The sequence below is a fragment of the Diabrotica virgifera genome, chromosome 8, assembly GCF_917563875.1.
Source record: "Diabrotica virgifera virgifera chromosome 8, PGI_DIABVI_V3a".
NCBI lineage: Eukaryota > Metazoa > Arthropoda > Insecta > Coleoptera > Chrysomelidae > Diabrotica > Diabrotica virgifera.
In genome coordinates, this window is record NC_065450.1 from 90,177,469 (window position 1) to 90,199,350 (window position 21,882).

Here is a 21,882-nt window from a genome sequence, read left to right on the forward strand (position 1 = left end):
TTGAAGAGTACAGGGGAAAACAAGGAATGTCACTTTTTTGTGAATTTTGGCTTTTCTCGCCATGTGGTAGCAAAAACTGAGACTATAGATTCAGAACAATAACCAGAAAGATCAGTCTATATAAATTTTTTAAGAATTTGTATCCAGGCGAAGGATCAGGATTGTCCGCACGCCACTGGACAAAAATAAGGAATGTTAGCAGTTTTTTGGTGCATTATTAAATTAATAACTTAATATAGATTAATATGGAATAATATTATATTAAGATTATAGACCAATAATTGCTAGAATTCTGCTAAGAATCTTCTAAGTAGTTTTTAGATATCATAAGAATTAAACCTTTATTGGTGTTTTTCTCAATATGTATGTATAAAATGTGACATTCCTTGTTTTTCCCCTGTACTCTTCACTTATTCTAGTTGTTGATAGATGGCGCTATAATAAAAAAAATGATTTAATAATCTATACAATTATTTATAAACCTGTGCAATGTATACGACTATACAAATCAAAGAGCATACCTTTTTATAAATGCAATTAACACGATTGATTTGTTTTTGTACCAAATTGCAAATAAAAGGGTTATACTGAAATAACCTTTTTATATTTGGCTGATTACGATTCCAACAACTGTCAGATTTAACTAATATGCCATGCAATGATTCTCTACATTCTTAAAATCATATATTATGAAGTCAAAATTAATGACACACTGAAAGAATGAGAAGAACTTTAAATTTTAGTCTTATAGATACGTAATAGGTAAATCATTTTTTCCGATTATAGCGCCATCTATCAACAACTAGAATAAATGTTATAAATGTGTACAATGACGGACGTACTTTTTTTGGTCACTCGTGATGCACTGAAAAAAAAGCCTTCGAGAAGCACCATACGATTATCTTTGAACGATTAAGACAACACACATTTTTTGTTATTTTTCGCTTTTATTATTTACCATAATCTCATTTTTTCCGATAAAATGGTAATAACGAACATGTTATACAAGCTTCCTATATTGTGATAGAAAGAAGATAAAGAAATTCTATCAAATCCGCAAAAAGTATCTAGGTGCTGACGTAGCTTCCGCACAATCTAGTTGTTGCTGAATTCAGGTTAGATCTAAAACAATCTAAACAGATCCAAAATAGACACAACACCGATCTCTCCACACTAAGAAACAGGGAAACAAAATTTAGTTTAGAAAAGGATTGCCACAATATCATAATAGCCTGTGAATTTCATTTGAGCTTAACTCTTGTTTTTTTTTCTTCAAATTTTTCTTTCAATTCTACTACATCCTAAAGAACAGTCCTTCACTTTTTCTGCACTTCTAAACCCTTGTTTCACCAAGTGTCGTCGAAAAATTGTTTGGAATTCTTTTTATCATTGTCAAAAGATTCTTTGGCTCCTGCATATGTGCTTCTTTCTGGTCGAGAGTACGCACAGGTGACACCAATAGCACTCTTCTTTTTAGATTTTAATTTAGATTCTATCTTACCCATTGTGATTCTGCTATGATCTATATAGTTTGTTCATTGTTCATGATCCCTGGAGAGTAATTGTTTTTGCTTGAAATTTTACCATAAGTCATCTATCGAAATCTAGGTTAATACCAAATGACTCTAATATTACGTTATAGAGAAATCTTTTTTTAACAATAAGAATATACTTCTTATGATCATAATATCTACAGTCGGAAAATGAAAGAATACCCATGAACGATCACATCAATTACATAATATTCAGATTATTAATAATCATCTCTCTCGTTTGTTATTAATGAAAAAAAAACAGCAAATACAAAATATGTGATTGATGTGATCGTTCATGGGTATTCTTTCATTTTTCCGACTGTATATAGTTTGTTCATTGTTCATGATCCCAATTGTTTTTGCTTGAAATTTTACCATAAGTCATCTATCGAAATCTAGGTTAATGCCAAACCACTCTAATATTAAGTTATAGAGAAATATTTTTTTAACAATAAGAATTTACTTAACCCTCCGTTAGTCGCTAGGATAAACGGAGCATCAAGAGTCGCTACGGTGTCAGAGACCGACAATTTAAAAAAATAGTTATTGCTATAAAATTCGTACAAATATTTTATATTGTGTATAGGAATGACTGAAAAATATTTTTGAAAATGTTTTATTGAAAAACAACAGATATAAAATGAAAAACCGCTTTCATTTTCACTTCCCTCATCGTCAAAATAATTTTCATCGTCGCTAGGAACCATTTCCCATAATTCCATTCCAACGTTTTATGGAACTGAACTGCAAGTTATGCCAATAAAGTAATAACCACACCCTTAGTCGCTACGGAGTCTTGCACCGAAAATAGCTATAAAACTCGCACAACTGTACCCAAGTAGGTAAGAATGTAGACTAACACGAAGTTAGTTGATAGGAAGAGGTACAGAAAGTGGCGATAGAAAAAAAAACAGTTATTTTGTAAATCCCGAATGAATAATTCTGTCGTCGGTGTGTGACACCGATAGCGACTAACGGAGGGTTAATCTACAAGATTAATCATCATTTTTTTTTAACCTAATTTCCCTAATATTGTTTGTAATCTAGATATCACCTGGTCCATCCTTTTTGATATGAAATGTCCACTTCTTTGTTGCGGGTACAATCTTCTTCTTCATGTACCATGTCCTTTCAGAACGTTGGTTACCATCATAGCTATCTTAATTTTATTCACTGCCACCCTAAATAGCATGCTTGTATCAACACCATACCAATCTCGCAAGTTCTTCAACCATGAGGTTCTTCTTCGTCCTGGACTGCGTTTGCCTGCTATTTTTCCTTGCATGATATTTTGTAGCTACCTATATTTGGGTTCTCTCATTACATGTCCGAAATACTCCACACGGGTACAATCCACAACACTAACTAAGCCTTGCAGAACTTCTCACATTACACAAGCTCAAACGGTTTAGTTCTGTTGAGCCTTCGCATCTGAGGTTGGTTGACAAGAAGCTGAAGTACTTCATGGTTGGTATGTTATGGAGTCTCTCTTCATGTTGTCTGGTCTCTCTTCACGGAGTTTCTCTTCATTTACCTATCAGATTAAAATGATTGTTCATTAAACTTTATACGCCATTTTTTTACCAGCGTTATATGCCATTAATTGCATTTTGTAAATTTACAGTAGATTCTTCTAGAGTTGCTCCTCTTGTCAGGACTGGTGTATTATCAGCCAATGTGGCTAGTTGAATGTGCCATGAAAATCGATGGAGGTTCAACGAAATCGGAGGAAAAAACCTTTAGTGGCTGCACTATAATTCCACAATATACATTTACAGCGAATTCTTGTTGCTCAATAATACGTATCAATTTATTACGAGATTTTTCATATAAATATGTTTTAAAAACTTTCTTACACTTCATTGGCAACCGTCATGGATACTTTTGCTTTATTGGTAATGGTGTGGACAAAGTAAAAAACTTCAACAATACTACTAGCGGGATTAAATCAGAATTTTTTCTATACGAACCGATCTACACAGCAAGCGAGACATGCTTACTAATATACAGGGTGTAACAAAAAGGCAGGCCATAAATTAAATTACATATTCTGGGACCAAAAATAATTCGATTGAATCTAACTTACCTTAGTACAAAAATGTGCACATAAAATACAGCCCTTTAAATTTACCAAATTTAAAATCATTTTTCTAATACCTCGAAAACTATTAGAGACTTTTTATTGAAAATGGACATGTGGCATTCTTACGGTAGGAACATCTAAAAAAATAACAGTGAAATTTGTGCACTCTATAAAAATATTATCGGGGTTTTGTTCCCTTAAAGCCACCAAACTTTTGTTACCAATTAAAACAAACAAACCAATTTAATTATTATTGTGGTACCATTAGTTAAACACAATGTTTTTAAAACTTTTTTGCCTCTTAGTATTTTTTCAACAAGCCAGTTTTCATCGATATATGGCTTCTTTTTTAACATGTTTCTAAATATACTCCAAAAATTGAAATTATAAATAAATTTTCATATTATTACCAGGTCTCTATAATCTTAACCATTTACAAATATGTGGCAGATTTTATAAATGTGCAAAATATCTCGATAAAAACTGGATTATTGAAAAAGTGCTAAGATGCAAAAAAGTTTTAGAAGCATTGTGTTTAACTAATGGTACCTACCACAATAATAATTAAATTGGAACGTTCACAAAAGTTTGGTTGGGTTTAAGGGAACAAAACCACCATAAAATTTTTATGGGGTGCACAAATTTCACTGTTATTTTTTTCCTGCCAAGATGTTCCTGCCATAAGAATGCACATGTTCATTTTCAGTAAAAAAATTCTAAGTTTTGGAGATATTGAATAATTTTAATTTTAGAAATTCAAAGGGCTGTAACTTTTTTATGTGCACATTTGTACTAAGGTAAGTTAGGTTCAGTCGAACAATTTTTAGTCCCAGAATATGTGATTTAATTTATGACCTGCCTTTTTGCTACACCCTGTATATCATACGCATACCTAAAATATCCACATTTTGGTAGAGCTATGCAATTATAAAACTATATAATTTTGACAACCTGGGTTGACAGAAGTATTGAATTACGAACGATTTACTACCCAATTACTTAGCATCGAGTTCTTTCAAGAAAAAATCGTTTCAATTTGACTAAATTGTTGTTCGATAATAGCACATACAGTCCGTACAATATACACACCATTGCACGTCATTATCTACGTCAGAGAAGTTGACATTGTTGCCCAATGGCAACTTGATAAAAACTTTAGAAATAGAAAACAAGAATGAAGTTATAATCTTACATTATATTTTTATTAAGGTACCAAGGGTATTATAAGGATAATAACGCTTGAGGTCAATGGTGTCTATATTGAGGGCCTTTGGCCTGGAGGACATACGTTGACCGAAAGCGTTATTATTCATAATACCCGTGGTGCCTTCAACGTTTAATGTCCGACTAAATATTCTTTATATGCAAAACATTTGAAAGAATTTTGAATTAATTAGTTTTCAAATAAGTACATTTACCAGCAATAGTCGTAACGTAATTGTGGTAACCGTACTTTTACTTAGATTGTTATTTGTCAATTTTACAGTATTTAACTAGTTATTAAAATTGAATAGGCCCTAGGGTGTTATTTTTAAAAATAACGACCTAGGGAAATGTATCATATTTAACTGACTTTGAAATCATATCATTATTTTTATCAAATAATATACCAGTCGGACATTAAAGTAAGTAAAACGATAAAATTTATAATAACACAAATACTTATAATAAGGAATAAAAACAAATCTAAAGTGTCAATATCGCAACTGTCAAATAAATGTTACCAATTTATGCCAAAATGTCACCTTTGTTCGATCGCAGTTAGAGTGTAATCCGAACAAGTGTGCTTTATAAAAACGCTTTATATTCCACTTATAAAAATTAAATGAAACAAGTTAGGGTATGTTTCTTCAAATTTACATTAATAGAAATAATCTTCTAATATTATTTCTATGCGTTTATATTATAATAAAATATGACTAGTGGCTGTAATTCCAGTATACTTAGCTAAACGATTCTAAACAAGAACACACCTACGACTTAAATATTTCGTGTTGATATCATGTGACGTCACGTCGCGTGATATAACGCGGATGACGTGCAACAGTATCTATATTGTATGGACTGTATTTGTGTAATTACTTACTTTGAAGAAGTTGAAGCTACTCGTTTTCTTGTATCTTCAGTAAAATCATCGAAATCGTCAAGGCCATTCCCTTGTCCATCGTCACTTTCTGTACACCAATCAGGAAGAGATGGTGGAGGTGGAGCATCACTGACATCATCATATCTTGCATATAATTCTTGTATATAGTCGCCTTTATAGATGCCTACAGGTCTAGTTTATTATAACAATTATTATTAATAAATCATAATATTATTTACCATTATACAGTTAAAGACATTCAAGATAAATATGAAAATTATAAATTATATACTCTGCATTTTGACCGGGATCATTAGGAATGAGTCAATTTTTTAACTCATGGCACTTGCAACATATGTAAGTAGGGTCGGGAAGGTCAATGATCATAGAGTCAAAAGATCATAGATCAAAAATATTTTGTATATTTCCTACATGTTCAGTCAAACAGATATAGGCTTCTCAGAAGAAAGAAATAAAGCTTATTATCGGAGATATCTTTGTTACCGGATCAGGTTCTAAAAAAACCTGATCCAGGTATTTATTGCGTCAGCAAGTAATTATCCCACAGTTGTATACAATAGTTTCGGCTGGTTCCTCTATATTTTCGCAGAATATGCATATTGCTCTATTCACTAAGCCCTTTTTAGAGATATCTGAGTAAGCAGTCTCCAGTGAGAACACCTTCGATTGCTCTACGAGATCACTCTTCTGAAGCTACAAGAGTATTTTTGCATAATGACAGAACGTTGTAATAAGAGCTGCATTCAGTTGCTTGCATTCAGTATCCTCCACTACGTGGCTTTTGGGTATACCGCAAAATGTCTTTGATTTGATAAATGGAGTATTAGTAATACCCTGTAATACTCTGATGAGTCTTCCCAATTAAGAGTATGAAGTCTACATATTCTGTCTCTTAAGAGACATGATATGTAGACTTCTCTAGACTGTAGACATATCTATTAAGTAGCTCCTTGTTTAGCAAGGAGCTAATACTCTGATAAGTTTTCTCAATGAAGACTATAAAAATGAAGACTATAAAGTCTACATATTATGTCTCTTTAACCCTAGGGCCACACAGGCGATAATTTACGGCGTCGTAAGAGCAGTAAGCGCTGTAAAATTGAGCGGCAGTAAGCGCTGTAAAAAGCATGGCCTTGTTGTGACTAGATGAGCTATAAATTTCGTTCAGTACACTGCATACTAGATATCTTGGTGTTTGGTGTTTATTTTTTGTTTCGTGCACTACGCGACGGCTAATAAAATGAATTCGTCCCTTCGTTTACGACACGACGCCAAAGATGGGCCAGTTCAGTCTGGCCATCCACTACTCTCACCGTGGGACCCATTTTCGCGCTTCATTTTACGGTTCTTAGGGCGCCGTAAATTATCGCGTGTCTGGCCTTAGGCTAAGAGACATAATAATATGTGGACTTCATAGTCGTCAGTACCGTTTGGTTATCTGAGGCAGTAAATATTTTAGCTGATTTGATGCGTTTTTTAGGAGCTCTTGAGCACAAAAAATATTGCTAGCAGTTCTTTAATTTTAGTTGAGTGCCATATTCAGTAACTCTGGTGTATTCCAGAGGCATTCTACATAGAATAAAAAACCCTAATAGTGGAGAAAGCAACTTAGTGCAGTCTGCTGGGAAAACATTCCAGTCAAAGGCAACTAAAAAATTTATTACAACTTTCAGTTGGATACAAAAAACACTCTTGGATTTTCAGAAGACAGAACTAAAAACCAAAGAGGAAAGCATAAGATGTCTTTTAAATGCTCATCTTCTTTTCAAGAAGTCTAGCGGAGAAAATCTTCACAAAGAATATAATCAAATAGGCTACCCACAGTTTAAAAAGCCCTACAAGTCTTCTGGATAGGATGGTATCTTTTTGCACCTCATGAACATCCTACTGTCTCACCTATCTCCAAGACTAGCTTCATTTTAGACTCTACATTACACAATAATAGTGACAGGTTAGCATCTGCTTTATTCCTTATAGTGGCGAACCTCCTTTTTCTTCTTCTAAAGAGTATAGAAAAAATACTAAATACATATACAGGGTGTTTCATTGGGAAACGGAAATACTTTAATGGTAAATGGAGGTCTTCGAGCCAATTCTATATACAGGGTGAGTCATGAGGAACTGTACATACTCCTACCTCGTACAGAGGCCCCTATGGGGAATAACAAATGACCATTAAAAAGTGTCTGCTCCCATTGTTTAATAATATACAGGGCGAGTTTCGCATTTTGACAGAAATTTGTATTCGTCATAATTTTTGAACGGTCAGATCGATGTGTCTCTTATTTTGGTCAATCGTTACACTATTACCACCTAATCAACTGATTTATTCAAACAAGAAAAAAATCAGGTCCGGCTTCAAAAAAATTAGTTCGTTTGGGTCTTAGAAAAAATTTCACCCTGTATACGCTTTTTGAAAAGTATAATATGAATTTTACAAATTAGACAAATAGGCAATTAAAATGACATATTTATTTTTTCCCCACACGATTACTTAATTTTTTATAAAAAAATCAAATTTGAGTATGAATTAAAAGTTTGGTAAAGTGAACCATAAATTTAAAAAAAAATAACTTTTATTACAAAAATTAATTTTTTTTTAACAAATATTTAACTTATGTTACCATCCAATCAACTGATTTATACAAACTAGAAAAAAATCAGGCCCGGATTTAAAAAATTTGTTCGTTTGTCTTAAAAAAAATTCACCCTGTATACGCTTTTTGAAAACTCTAATATGAATTTTACAAATTAGACAAATAGGCAATTAAAATGGCATATTTATTTTTCCCCCCACGATTACTTAATTTTTTATAAAAAAATCAAATTTGAGTATGAATTAAAAGTTTGGTAAAGTGAACCATAAATTAAAAAAAAAAAAAAAAAAAAAAAAAAAGAATGTGTGTGTACTTTGTACGCACGTAAGAAGTTATACTTCTATTATATGATTTAAATGAAATTAATATACTTTTATTTATATTTTGTTTAAATATTAAACTAATTTATACTTACTACTTCTCAAACATTTTTATTAGAACAGTGCCAAAAATTAAAATAATAAAAGAATAAAACACACACAAACACATTAAACAAGCCACAAATGATGTCTGAACATTAATTGTCGAAAATTTTTTTAACTAAATACGTATTTTCTGAAAATACAATTATATAATAAATATACTTACAATCATAAAATGTATTAAAAAAAAACAAAAAAGAAAGTTTCTATTGGGACTCGAACCAGCGCTGATAAGAGCGGTTTGTATTGGAATTCATTCGCCTTCTCCGCTTAGCCACGGACACTATGTGTCATTATTTACGAAGATCGACTAACTAAACGGATTAAACTTGTGATATTTTGAAAATTGATCAAATTATTTTAATTTTGAATTGAAATGATTTAGAATTGAAAAAATACAACAAAACATAGAGTAAAAAAACAATATATTAGGTGAATATTGATAGAAATTTTGATGGTAATCAAATTATATAAATAAAAGTATTACATACTATGTATTTTGGCAGATCAAATAGGTAGGTTTATACCCATGATACATTAACAATTATTACGTACCTGTTGCTTTTAAAAACTATTTAAAAGTCACTACAATATTATAAACTTTTTTGTTTCTGTCCTCACAACAATAAAACTAATATATTATACATTTGTTTACCTTTACCTTTACCTCCAAACCACAGCTGCCATATCGGATAATTTTTGACATGTCATTTGAACATCCAATCAGAACAAAGTTATAATGCGCATGCGCCGGGCTGATAGGTTTTAACATATAAAAAAATCACCCTCTATCGCCGGTAAAGAAGTATAACTTCAATAACTTTTATTACAAAAATTAATTTTTTTTAACAAATATTTAACTTATGTTACCATCCAATCAACTGATTTATACAAACTAGAAAAAAATCAGGCCCGGATTTAAAAAATTTGTTCGTTTCTGTCTTAAAAAAAATTCACCCTGTATACGCTTTTTGAAAACTCTAATATGAATTTTACAAATTAGACAAATAGGCAATTAAAATGGCATATTTATTTTTTCCCCACACGATTACTTAATTTTTTATAAAAAAATCAAATTTGACTATGAATAATTAAAAGTTTGGTAAAGTGAACAATATTTTCTAGAAACCAGATTTAAACTTTTAACTTTTATTACAAAAATTAATTTTTTTTGAACTAATATTTAATTTATGTTACCACCCAATCAACTGATTTATTCAAACTAGAAAAAATCAGGCCCGGATTTAAAAAATTAGTTCGTTTTGGTCTTAGAAAAAATTTCACCCTGTATACGCTTTTTGAAAACTCTAGTATGAATTTTACAAATTAGACAAATAGGCAATTAAAATGGCGTACTTATTTTTTCCCCACAGGATTACTTAATTTTTTATTAAAAAATCAAATTTGTCAAAATCGGAATTTTGCCATAAAAATAAAAAAAAATTAAACAAGGTTTTTCTCAAAATTAAAAGCTACACCATTTTTTTTTCTATACCACGTCTAGATCTAAAACTCATAACACTTCTCTTTGGACTCTATAGTATAACATAGACGTGATCAAATAGATAAATCTTAAATTTTTTCACTTAATTTTTGCGATTTAACTTTGCAATTCACGAATCTGCACCTTTTATTTTTAAAAATTCATAACTTTTATGAGAAGAAGACGGAAAGTCTACAACAATTTTCATATTCACAATGGTAAGAGATATGTGCTGTAGAATATCAGAAAAAAAATATTAAAATGGAACAGAGTTGTAGCGAGTTAAACCGTGATTTCATTTTTTTTTTGAAGTTATACTTCTTTACCGGCGATAGAGGGTGATTTTTTTATATGTTAAAACCTATCAGCCCGGCGCATGCGCATTATAACTTTGTTCTGATTGGATGTTCAAATGACATGTCAAAAATTATCCGATATGGCAGCTGTGGTTTGGAGGTAAAGGTAAAGGTAAACAAATGTATAATATATTAGTTTTATTGTTGTGAGGACAGAAACAAAAAAGTTTATAATATTGTAGTGACTTTTAAATAGTTTTTAAAAGCAACAGGTACGTAATAATTGTTAATGTATCATGGGTATAAACCTACCTATTTGATCTGCCAAAATACATAGTATGTAATACTTTTATTTATATAATTTGATTACCATCAAAATTTCTATCAATATTCTGTCACGGTCCCAGGCCGGCCCTGTCAACGCCAGAACTTTCTGGCGCCGAAGTGTCTGAAACCCTGTTCGTCGGCGAGACAGCTGTTTACGAACGTATCGGCATATCTAGAAGGTCACCTAATACACCTTTCTTTTGTTGCTTTGTAAATAATACACATCTTTCGATTTTTTCTGGAAATCAGTAGATTAATTTTTATAACTATATAAAGAGACATTTTTGAAATTAGAGTTAGTTATAAATTTGTAGTCGTCGGTCGAGTAACATTTTTCGATGTTCGGACGCGAAATAAATGTAAATGTAAATGGTACATATTAGACATTTAGATAAATTGTTGTTTTAGTGTAATCTTTAATAAAGCCGTGGTTATTTTGTAACGAATAGAAATAATGTAGTATTTTAATGTTAAGTTTGTAAATTAGTGTTATTAAAGGATATAAATTCAGTGTTCTTTATTTCTTTAAGTGTAAGTTATTAAAAATAAATAAAATCAATTAAATTAAACTTAGTGTCTAAAAACATAAACAATAAAATAGTAGAGTCAATCGCGTAACAAAATGGTGCAGAAGTGGGATACTTGAAATACATAAATTTAACGTAAATTTTCGGTTTAAATAGAGTGTGGAACTTTTAAAAATAAATAAAATATAAATCGTAATAAATAAAGTGTGTGACAATGTCTTCACAACATAAGAAAATCACTGAATTGATCGTTAAGGAGCTCCGCAACCAGTTAGAAGAGAGAGACATGGACACTACTGGGAAAAAGGCTGATCTAGTCGAACGTCTAAAGAACGCTCTTCAAGAAGAGGGTAAAGATCCAGAAACCTATTTGTTTGAAGACAAGCATGCTGCTGTGATCTCGTCGATTTCGAAAGTATCGACAGACATTACATCGCTAGAGAACAAAGTTTCGATAGACATTACATCGTTAGAGAGCAAAGTTTCTAGTGAAATCTCCCAAGTTTCCTCCGATGTTTCTAAAGTTTCGACAGACATTACATCGTTAGAGAAAAAGGTTTCTAGTGAAATTTCCCAAGTTTCCTCGGATGTTTTGAAGGTTTCGACAGACATTGCATCATTAGAGAAGAAAGTTTCGGGTGATATTTCATCCCTTGACAGCAAAATGACTAACGAGATCTCTAAAGTCACTTCGGATTTTGACGACAAGATATCGTCCATAAAATCTACCTTTGAAGAAAAGATCAAGGAAATAGAAAAGAAACTGGAGGAAACGGAAAAAGTGGACAAAGTGGTGGAACCCATCTTAACAGATATTAAAGATGATGAAACCAAATACAAGTTGGGACCACAGTCGATAGTTGAAGGGAGTGTGAGTCTTGCTCGTGTTAAGGTGCCAAATTTCGACGGAAAGTCTTCCTGGAACAGTTATGTGAAACAGTTCGAAGCAGGTGCAAGAGCGAACGGATGGTCTGAAAAAGACAAAGCTGTAAACCTGGTTATTGCTCTTCGAGGAGAGGCTTTAGATGTACTTGAGACCATAGCAGTAGAGGAAACTAATGATTATGAACAACTTATGAAGAGACTAAACATGCGCTATGGGCAGGAACATTTGGAGTATGTCTATCAGGCGCGGCTTAAAAATCGACGACAAAAGAAAGATGAAGCTCTTCAAGAATACGAGGTCGATATTGCCAGGTTAGTACGGTATGCATATCCAACAGCTGCCGAAGACATGATGGAAAAGTTGGCTGTTCAAACATTCATTGATGGCCTTCGTGATCATGAAATGCAAAGAACACTGCGGTTAGCTCGTCACAAGACGCTGGTCGATGTCTTGTCTGCCGCCCTCGAATACGAATCAGCTACCCAGGCCTCTGGCGGGTACAGTAAAGTTAGGACCGTGAAAGAGGAAGAGGATGAAGACAAACTTGACCAGCTGGTAAATATGGTGAAAGGCTTTACATCGAAGAAAACGAAGACCATGAATTGCTGCAATTGTGGTGAAAAGGGGTACGCACGGAGTTTAAGGAAGAACGCAAATCAAGAAACTCACCAGCAGGAAATAAGAGAACGCACAGACCCTAGGGGGGCAGCCTCGACTCAGAACTCCTCTAAAGATCATCTAATACTAATAGCTTCTTTGAAATGTCGTGAAGATAGTGTATATGTGGATGGAGAAATAAATGGTAAAAAGTATACATTGTTGGTGGATACCGGAGCGACCAGGACCATTATACGACCGTCAGTTTTAAACAGCCGTAAGAAACTCTTACCAACGAGGTTGCGACTGCGGACTGCCACAGGTGAAAACGCCAACACCCATGGAGAAATCCAGATACAATTAGGGATTGGAGCAGAAAAGTTCGTCCATACTGTCATAGTTGCAGACATCGAAGAAGATGTTATATTAGGAATGGACGTAATGAATTTGCATGGATTTCAATTGGATTTTAAGAATAGGGTAATAAAAGTTGGCAACGAGGAGGTATTTCTTCATCCACATGATGACAGAACTGTGCTAGCAGCCATTAAAGAAGATACAGTTGTACCTGCGAGGAGTGAAACGATCATCGTAGCGCGGCTACAGGGAACTGTAGAAGAAGGAACGCCTGTTATGATGGAGCCATGGAACCACGACGAGGAGGTTGGCCGAGGAATCATAATTGGAAAGGAATTGGTTACTTCTGCTAAAGAAATTCCCGTGAGATTGATTAATGTCAATGACTACCCGGTGACCATCAAGAAGGAGACAAAAGTAGGAACTTGTGTACCCGTGACGTCCATAATCCGTCAGACAACATCAGATAATTCCAACGACAAGTTCGACCAAATGGTTGCAGTTGCGGGCCAATCTCTGAATCAAGTGAAGAAAAGGAAATTAAGGGAATTTCTTAGGCAATATCGTGACATATTCGTACCGAAAGGAGGAAAGACAGGAAGAACGACAGTTGTCAAACATAAAATTGACACTGGTACCGCTAGGCCAATTCGTCAATCAGCTCGACGATTACCACAGGCGAAGAGAGAGGAAGCTGAAAGGATTGTTCAAGAAATGAAGAAAGACGGGGTGATAGAAACTTCTACGAGCCCATGGGTCTCTCCGGTGGTCCTGGTCAAGAAGAAAGATGGAACTACGAGGTTCTGTGTGGACTACCGTTTGTTGAACAATGTTACCAAGAAAGATAGTTATCCTCTGCCTCGGATCGACGACACGTTGGACACATTAGCTGGAAGTAAATTGTTTTCTACGTTGGACTTGAAGTCTGGATATTGGCAGGTAGAAATGGATCCAGTGGACAAAGAGAAGACGGCCTTTACGACAGGATCTGGATTATGGGAATTCAACGTTATGCCGTTTGGACTCTGTAATGCTCCTGCGACATTTGAGAGGCTGATGGAAAATGTGTTGAGAGGGTTATCTTGGAAAACATGCCTGGTGTATTTAGACGACATAATCGTTTTGGGGGAGACGTTTGAAGACCACCTGAAGAATTTAGAAGACGTTTTTAATCGACTTAAAGCTGCCCAGTTAATGTTAAATCCCAAGAAATGCCAGCTATTTCAAAGTAAAGTCAATTATTTAGGCCATATAGTCAGCAAAGAAGGAGTGGCCGTGGACAAAGGAAAAATCGATTCCATTAAGGAATGGCCTGAACCAACTGATAAACATCAAGTGAGAAGTTTTCTGGGACTATGTACTTACTACCGGAGATTCATTAAGAAGTTTGCAGATATCGCTAAGCCATTAACGCGACTTACAGAGGAAGCAAGGGATTATTGCTGGGATGGAGACTGCCAAACGGCCTTTGAAACTTTGAAGAGGCATTTAATTACAGCGCCAATATTAGGGTATCCACTGCCAGAAGGAGAGTTCATCTTAGATACGGATGCAAGCAATGTGGGAATTGGAGGAGTGCTGTCGCAGATCCAAGGAGGACAGGAACGAGTCCTTGGATATTTTAGTAAAGTGCTTTCAAAACCTGAACGAAATTATTGCGTCACGAGAAGAGAACTTCTAGCAGTAGTAAAATCAGTGGAACACTTCTATCAATACCTCTACGGAAGGAAGTTTCTAATCCGAACCGACCATGCCGCCCTTAAATGGTTAATGCAGTTTAAGAATCCAGAGGGTCAGATAGCAAGATGGATTGAACGACTTCAAGAATATGATTTCAAGATCGAGCATCGGGCCGGAGTTAGCCACAGGAACGCTGATTCTCTATCTAGAAGACCGTGTCCAGCAGAATGTTCCCATTGCAACAAAACAGAGTCGAAGGAAGCAGCAGTACAAAGAACAACAGTGGTCAATGACGAGTGGACGCCTACCAAGATCAAGGAAGAACAAGAAAAAGATCCAGTTTTACAGAAGATTCGACAATGGAAAGAAGAAAATCGTCGACCATCTTGGCAAGAAATATCAAGCCTAGGCTCAGTAGTTAAGACGTATTGGGCCCAGTGGGACTCATTTATCTTGGAAGACAGCTTGCTTAAACGAGTAATAGAAAATGATGATGGTTCGGTGAGGAGAACACAGTTGGTGATTCCAAAGAGCAGAGTAGCCGAAGTACTTCGTCAGTTACACGACAGTCCATCAGGAGGGCATTTTGGTGTAAAGAAGACCCTTCAGAGAATTCGGGAACGATTTTATTGGATGAATAGTTCCGACGATGTGAAGGACTGGTGTAAGAAATGTACTACCTGTGCTACAAGTAACGGGCCCTACCGGAAAAGAAAGGCTCCTATGAGACAGTACAATGTTGGAAGTCCGTTTGAAAGAATAGCTTTGGATATTGCCGGGCCATTTCCAGAAAGTGACAATGGATGCAAATACATGTTGGTGATAATGGATTACTTCACGAAGTGGGTGGAGATCTACGCAATTCCAGACCAGAAGGCCGCCACTATTGCAGATGTGTTAATCAAAGACTGCATCAGCCGATTTGGAGTACCTCTGGAGATCCATAGTGACCAAGGAAGGAACTTTGAGAGCGATCTATTTCAAGGAATCTGTGATAAACTAGGCATGAACAAGACAAGAACCACGGCCTATCACCCGCAATCGGATGGAATGGTGGAGCGTATGAATAGGACAGTCGGCAAGTATTTGACAAAGATGGTGTCCAATCATCAACGAGACTGGGACCAGTACCTTCCGTTCTTCGCAATGGCCTATAGATCTGCTGTTAATGAATCAACTGGCCAAACACCAGCAAAAGTCCTATTTGGACGTGAGATGCGTCTACCCTGTGATCTAGAGTTTGGATGTCGACCTGGAGAAGATGTTGCTGGTGAGGATTACGTGAATGAATTACGAAGAAGAATGGACGATATACATGAGTTGGTCCGTTCTAATCTTCAGATCGCTAGCGACCGAATGAAGAAACGATACGATACCCAAGCTGAAAAGGGATGTTTCAAGGAGAACGACAAAGTCTGGCTTTATAATCCAAAGAAGCGAACAGGCTGCTCTCCCAAGTTGCAGCAGTTCTGGGAAGGTCCGTACCTCATTGTCAAGAAAATCAATGACGTTATCTACCGAATAAGCAAGATTCCTAGGGGAAAGCCGATGATAGTCCACCATAACCGGTTGGCGCCGTACGAGGGAGACCACGACGTAGATGAAGAAGTGGAAGTCAACCAAGTTCGAGAAATACCTGACCTTACCTTTGAAGAGTTCATGGGTGCCTACGGAGGTACCGGTAAAGCAAGACATGGTGTTACCACTGAAGAAAAGCGAGATCTTCTCGCACTTCCCGATGACTATTCGCTGGCCCATACTATCCCGGCCAGTATCAAAGACGCACGAGGGTTGGCATCCGCCTTCCGAAGGAAGTTTGGTCGAGTTGCAGAACTTCAATGCCAACTGCCAGCTCCTGGCAAAGCATTGAAACTCCAAGATGCATCACGTTACCTATTCTATCTGGTAACAAAAGACACTGTCCATGACCAACCTACCTACCAAGATGTATGGGATGCATTAATTCGATTGAGAGAGCACGTGTTGGAGTCCGACGTGCAAAAGTTAGCCATGCCAAAGTTAGAATGCAGCCAATTAGACTGGAGAGTTATCCGAAATATGGTAGAAGAAATTTTCCAAGACACCGAGGTCCAGGTGTTAGTCTGTTGCAATCCGCATAGTTACCGGTGCGGAGAGAAGACCGTCCCCTGTCACTTTTATACAACTGGGAGTTGTAAAAGAGGGTCCAGTTGCAGATACCAGCATCCAGTTCCAGTCCCGACAAGGTTCCAGGAGGAACCATCTTTTGAGGAGGGGGCAATGTCACGGTCCCAGGCCGGCCCTGTCAACGCCAGAACTTTCTGGCGCCGAAGTGTCTGAAACCCTGTTCGTCGGCGAGACAGCTGTTTACGAACGTATCGGCATATCTAGAAGGTCACCTAATACACCTTTCTTTTGTTGCTTTGTAAATAATACACATCTTTCGATTTTTTCTGGAAATCAGTAGATTAATTTTTATAACTATATAAAGAGACATTTTTGAAATTAGAGTTAGTTATAAATTTGTAGTCGTCGGTCGAGTAACATTTTTCGATGTTCGGACGCGAAATAAATGTAAATGTAAATGGTACATATTAGACATTTAGATAAATTGTTGTTTTAGTGTAATCTTTAATAAAGCCGTGGTTATTTTGTAACGAATAGAAATAATGTAGTATTTTAATGTTAAGTTTGTAAATTAGTGTTATTAAAGGATATAAATTCAGTGTTCTTTATTTCTTTAAGTGTAAGTTATTAAAAATAAATAAAATCAATTAAATTAAACTTAGTGTCTAAAAACATAAACAATAAAATAGTAGAGTCAATCGCGTAACAATTCACCTAATATATTGTTTTTTTACTCTATGTTTTGTTGTATTTTTTCAATTCTAAATCATTTCAATTCAAAATTAAAATAATTTGATCAATTTTTAAAATATCAAAATATCACAAGTTTAATCCGTTTAGTTAGTCGATCTTCGTAAATAATGACACATAGTGTCCGCTCTTATCAGCGCTGGTTCGAGTCCCAATAGAAACTTTCTTTTTTGTTTTTTTTTAATACATTTTATGATTGTAAGTATATTTATTATATAATTGTATTTTCAGAAAATACGTATTTAGTTAAAAAAATTTTCGACAATTAATGTTCAGACATCATTTGTGGCTTGTTTAATGTGTTTGTGTGTGTTTTATTCTTTTATTATTTTAATTTTTGGCACTGTTCTAATAAAAATGTTTGAGAAGTAGTAAGTATAAATTAGTTTAATATTTAAACAAAATATAAATAAAAAGTATATTAATTTCGTTTAAATCATATAACAGAAGTATAACTTCTTACGTGCGTACAAAGTACACACACATTCTTTTTTTTTTCAGTTTTAGGTTAAAATTCAGATTTTGACAAATTTTATTTTTTAATAAAAAATTAAGTAATCGTGTGGAGAAAAAAATAAATATGCCGTTTTAATTGCCTATTTGTCTAATTTGTAAAATTCAGATTAGAGTTTTCAGAAAGAGTATACAGGGTGAAATTTTTTCTAAGACCAAAACGAACTATTTTTTAAATCCGGGCCTGATTTTTTTCTAGTTTGTATAAATCAGTTGATTGGGTGGTAACATAAATTAAATATTTGTTCAAAAAAAATTAATTTTTGTAATAAAAGTTAATTTTTTAAAATATATGGTTCACTTTACCAAACTTTTAATTATTCAGTGTCAAATTTGATTTTTTTATACAAAATTAAGTAATCGTGTGGGGAAAAAGATAAATATGCCATTTTAATTGCCTATTTGTCTAATTTGTAAAATTCATATTAGAGTTTTCAAAAAGCGTATACAGGGTGAAATTTTTTCTAAGACCCAAACGAACTAATTTTTTTGAAGCCGGACCTGATTTTTTTCTAGTTTGAATAAATCAGTTGATTAGGTGGTAATAGTGTAACGATTGACCAAAATAAGAGACACATCGATCTGACCGATCAAAAATTATGACGAATACAAATTTCTGTCAAAATGCGAAACTCGCCCTGTATATTATTAAACAATGGGAGCAGACACTTTTTAATGGTCATTTGTTATTCCCCATAGGAGCCTATACACGAGGTAGGAATATGTACAGTTCCTCATGACTCACCCTGTATACTACATTTTTTGCCCTACCGACTTTTATAACCTAGTTACAGGGTGTTTTATCGATTTGGCTTATTTCTCTCCCAAGCTATAACTTTAGAACCACCCTGTATATTTTTTTGATATTTGGTACACATATGTCTCAGTCAAACCCCAAACGACCGACATACTAACCATAAGAAAAATCCCAGGTCCGGATTAACAAAAAATTATACAGTAATTGTGACCCTAAAACAACACCCTGTATATTCAAATTTTGAAAATCCGTTTGCATATTTGAAAATAGCACAAAAAGTAAGTTTAATGGTTCGCTTCAATTTTTCGGCCAGACAATTTTATGACTTTAATTTTGAAATTATATTGATTTTTTTAAGAATTCGTGACATTAAAAAGCAGATTAAAAGCATTTTAAAAATAATCAATACTTATAGTCTAGGCGCCAGAGGGGTCACCGTGTCATATTCAATTCTGATGGACAAACCCAACGGTTTCTTATGGATTTTTGGCTGCTGATTACGAATTTCGAGGGGGGATTTCGATCCGAGTGGTCAAAAAATTGTTATAAACAATTTAATTGTTTATAAATTGTTTATAAGGCTCTGGCTCATAAACTAAAAGAGATAAAAAAAAGTTTCGAATCAAATTTGTTCCTTAATAAAAAACGAAGAAATAACCGTTTACTAAACTTAAATCTAACAATTAGAACTCAAGATATTGTAAAATTAGTGCACAATGCAAATTGCAAAATAAGTATTTTTCGAAGCTTTATCGATCGTAACTCGGCTTCTACGCATGCAAATGAGCCTTAGAAGGTGTCGTTTTAAAGCTTAATTAACAGGCTTCCAAACAAAGTTTGTTAAATTACTCGATCTTCATTTGTTTTAAAGTTATACCCGTTTGAAATTACAATTTTCTTAAAAATATTGTACATTCATTTGTTTATAAGGGTTTCAAGCAAATTTGAGCTATAAACATTTATACTTTAATGAACAATAATGATAGAAAAACTCAAAAGGAACAATTTGAGGTTACGAAAATGTTCATAAGTTTATTTTTGGCTAAGATGTCGATATTTTAATGGCGCTCTATGAGGCGAAAGATCGGCTTACAGTCAATTAGTATTTTTCGACGCTTTACCGATCGTAACTCGGCTTCTGCGCAGTAAAATGAGCTTTTCGTGGTCTCATTTTAAAGCTTAATTAATAGACTTCCAAACATTTTTGTCAAATTACTTTATCTTCATTTGTTCTAAAGTTATACTCGTTTGAAGTTATAATTTTCTTAAATAATTTGTACATTAATTTTTGTATAAGGGTTTTTAGTAAATTTGAGCAATAAACATTTATACTAAACTAAGAAGGTGTATTTTGAGTTTAGGAAAGTGTTCGTAGGTTTATTTTTGGCCAAGATATTGATAATATAATAGCACGCTCTGAGGCTCAAGATCAACTCACAGTCAAGTAATAAATATCATGGTAAATATACCGATCGACTGCTCTCGTGTTACTCTATTTTGCTCAGGAAGCCTTGACTATTCTTAATATGTCTATCAATGTCTACAATAATATAATATACTACTGTCAATTCTGTCTATTTGTTACAACAAAGTCATTGTCTCTTAATAGTGTAATGTGATATTGATTCGTTGCAATAATGAATAATTTAGTTAATAATAAATTATGTATTATATGTCAAAAAAATATCAACATCAAAGTGTCTTCTACTGAGAACGGTTGTGCACGTATAATTGAAACAGCAAATATTCGTAAAGATTTTTCTCTTGTTTTCTCTTGTTGAAGGAGGCATTTCTCTTGTTAAAGATATGCCACCAACATCAAACTCAATCCACTTAGATATAAAACGAGCATTTTATGTGGTGTACACACAATTAACGTGCCTCGAAGATTCTGCAAAAGAACTTGATCCACTTGTATATGGATATCTTATAGATAATGAAACTCTGAAGCCCCAAAAAGTTTTAATTTTAATGCCTTCAAAATCAGATTTAGTACCACCATGTGTCTGTAAAAATTGCTCGAAGAATTTATGCAGATGTAAAAAAGCTGAGATTCCCTGTATATCTCGATGCAGATGTATGAAAGAAAATGTTTGTAAAAATAGTAATAATAAATAATATCAACTCACTTTTTAGTTATATTTCTGAAATATTAGTTTTTAATGTGTTTTTTTTTTCTCATTTAGTGCAAAAAATAGAAGACAAATTAAATAGAATGAAAGGTGATACGAGATACAGTATGATGATTTAATTATAAGAAGTATATGATAAAATTTTATTAGGATCTTCAAAAATGAGAAATGAAGATAACGTATATATACATAGAAATTATAATTTGCATCGAGATATTAGCGCGTGAACCTTTACGCTGTGAGCCAATCTTGCGCCTCATAGCGCGCCATTAAAATATCGACATCTTAGCCAAAAATAAACTTACGAACAGTTTCATAAGCTCAAATTGTTCCTTTTGAGTTTTTCTATCATTATTGTTAATTAAAGTATAAATGTTTATAGCTCAAATTTGCTTGAAACCCTTATAAACAAATGAATGTACAATATTTTTAAGAAAATTATAACTTCAAACGGGTATAACTTTAAAACAAATCAAGATCAAATAATTTATCAAACTTTGTTTGGAAGCCTCTTAATTAAGTTTTAAAAGGACACCTTATAAGGCTCATTTACATGCGTAGAAGCCGAGTTACGATCGATAAAGCTTCGAAAAATACTTATTTTGCAATTTGCATTGTGCACTAATTTCACAATATCTTGAGTTCTAATTGTCGGATTTAAGTTTAGTAAACGGTTGTTTCTTTGTTTTTTATTAAGGAACAAATTTTATTTGAAACATTTTTTTGT

The 21,882-nt window shown here is 33.9% G+C and overlaps 1 protein-coding gene across 1 annotated transcript in view; it reads right to left on the reverse strand.

Annotated features, from left to right (window-relative positions):
• LOC126890811 (mRNA-capping enzyme) overlaps positions 1-21,882 on the reverse strand; it is a 144,624-nt gene that overhangs the window by 86,852 nt on the left and 35,890 nt on the right. The window contains exon 3 of the mRNA XM_050660001.1: positions 5,705-5,896. Within this exon, the coding sequence (XP_050515958.1) occupies positions 5,705-5,896 (192 nt within the window). The remainder of the gene's footprint in view (positions 1-5,704; positions 5,897-21,882) is intronic.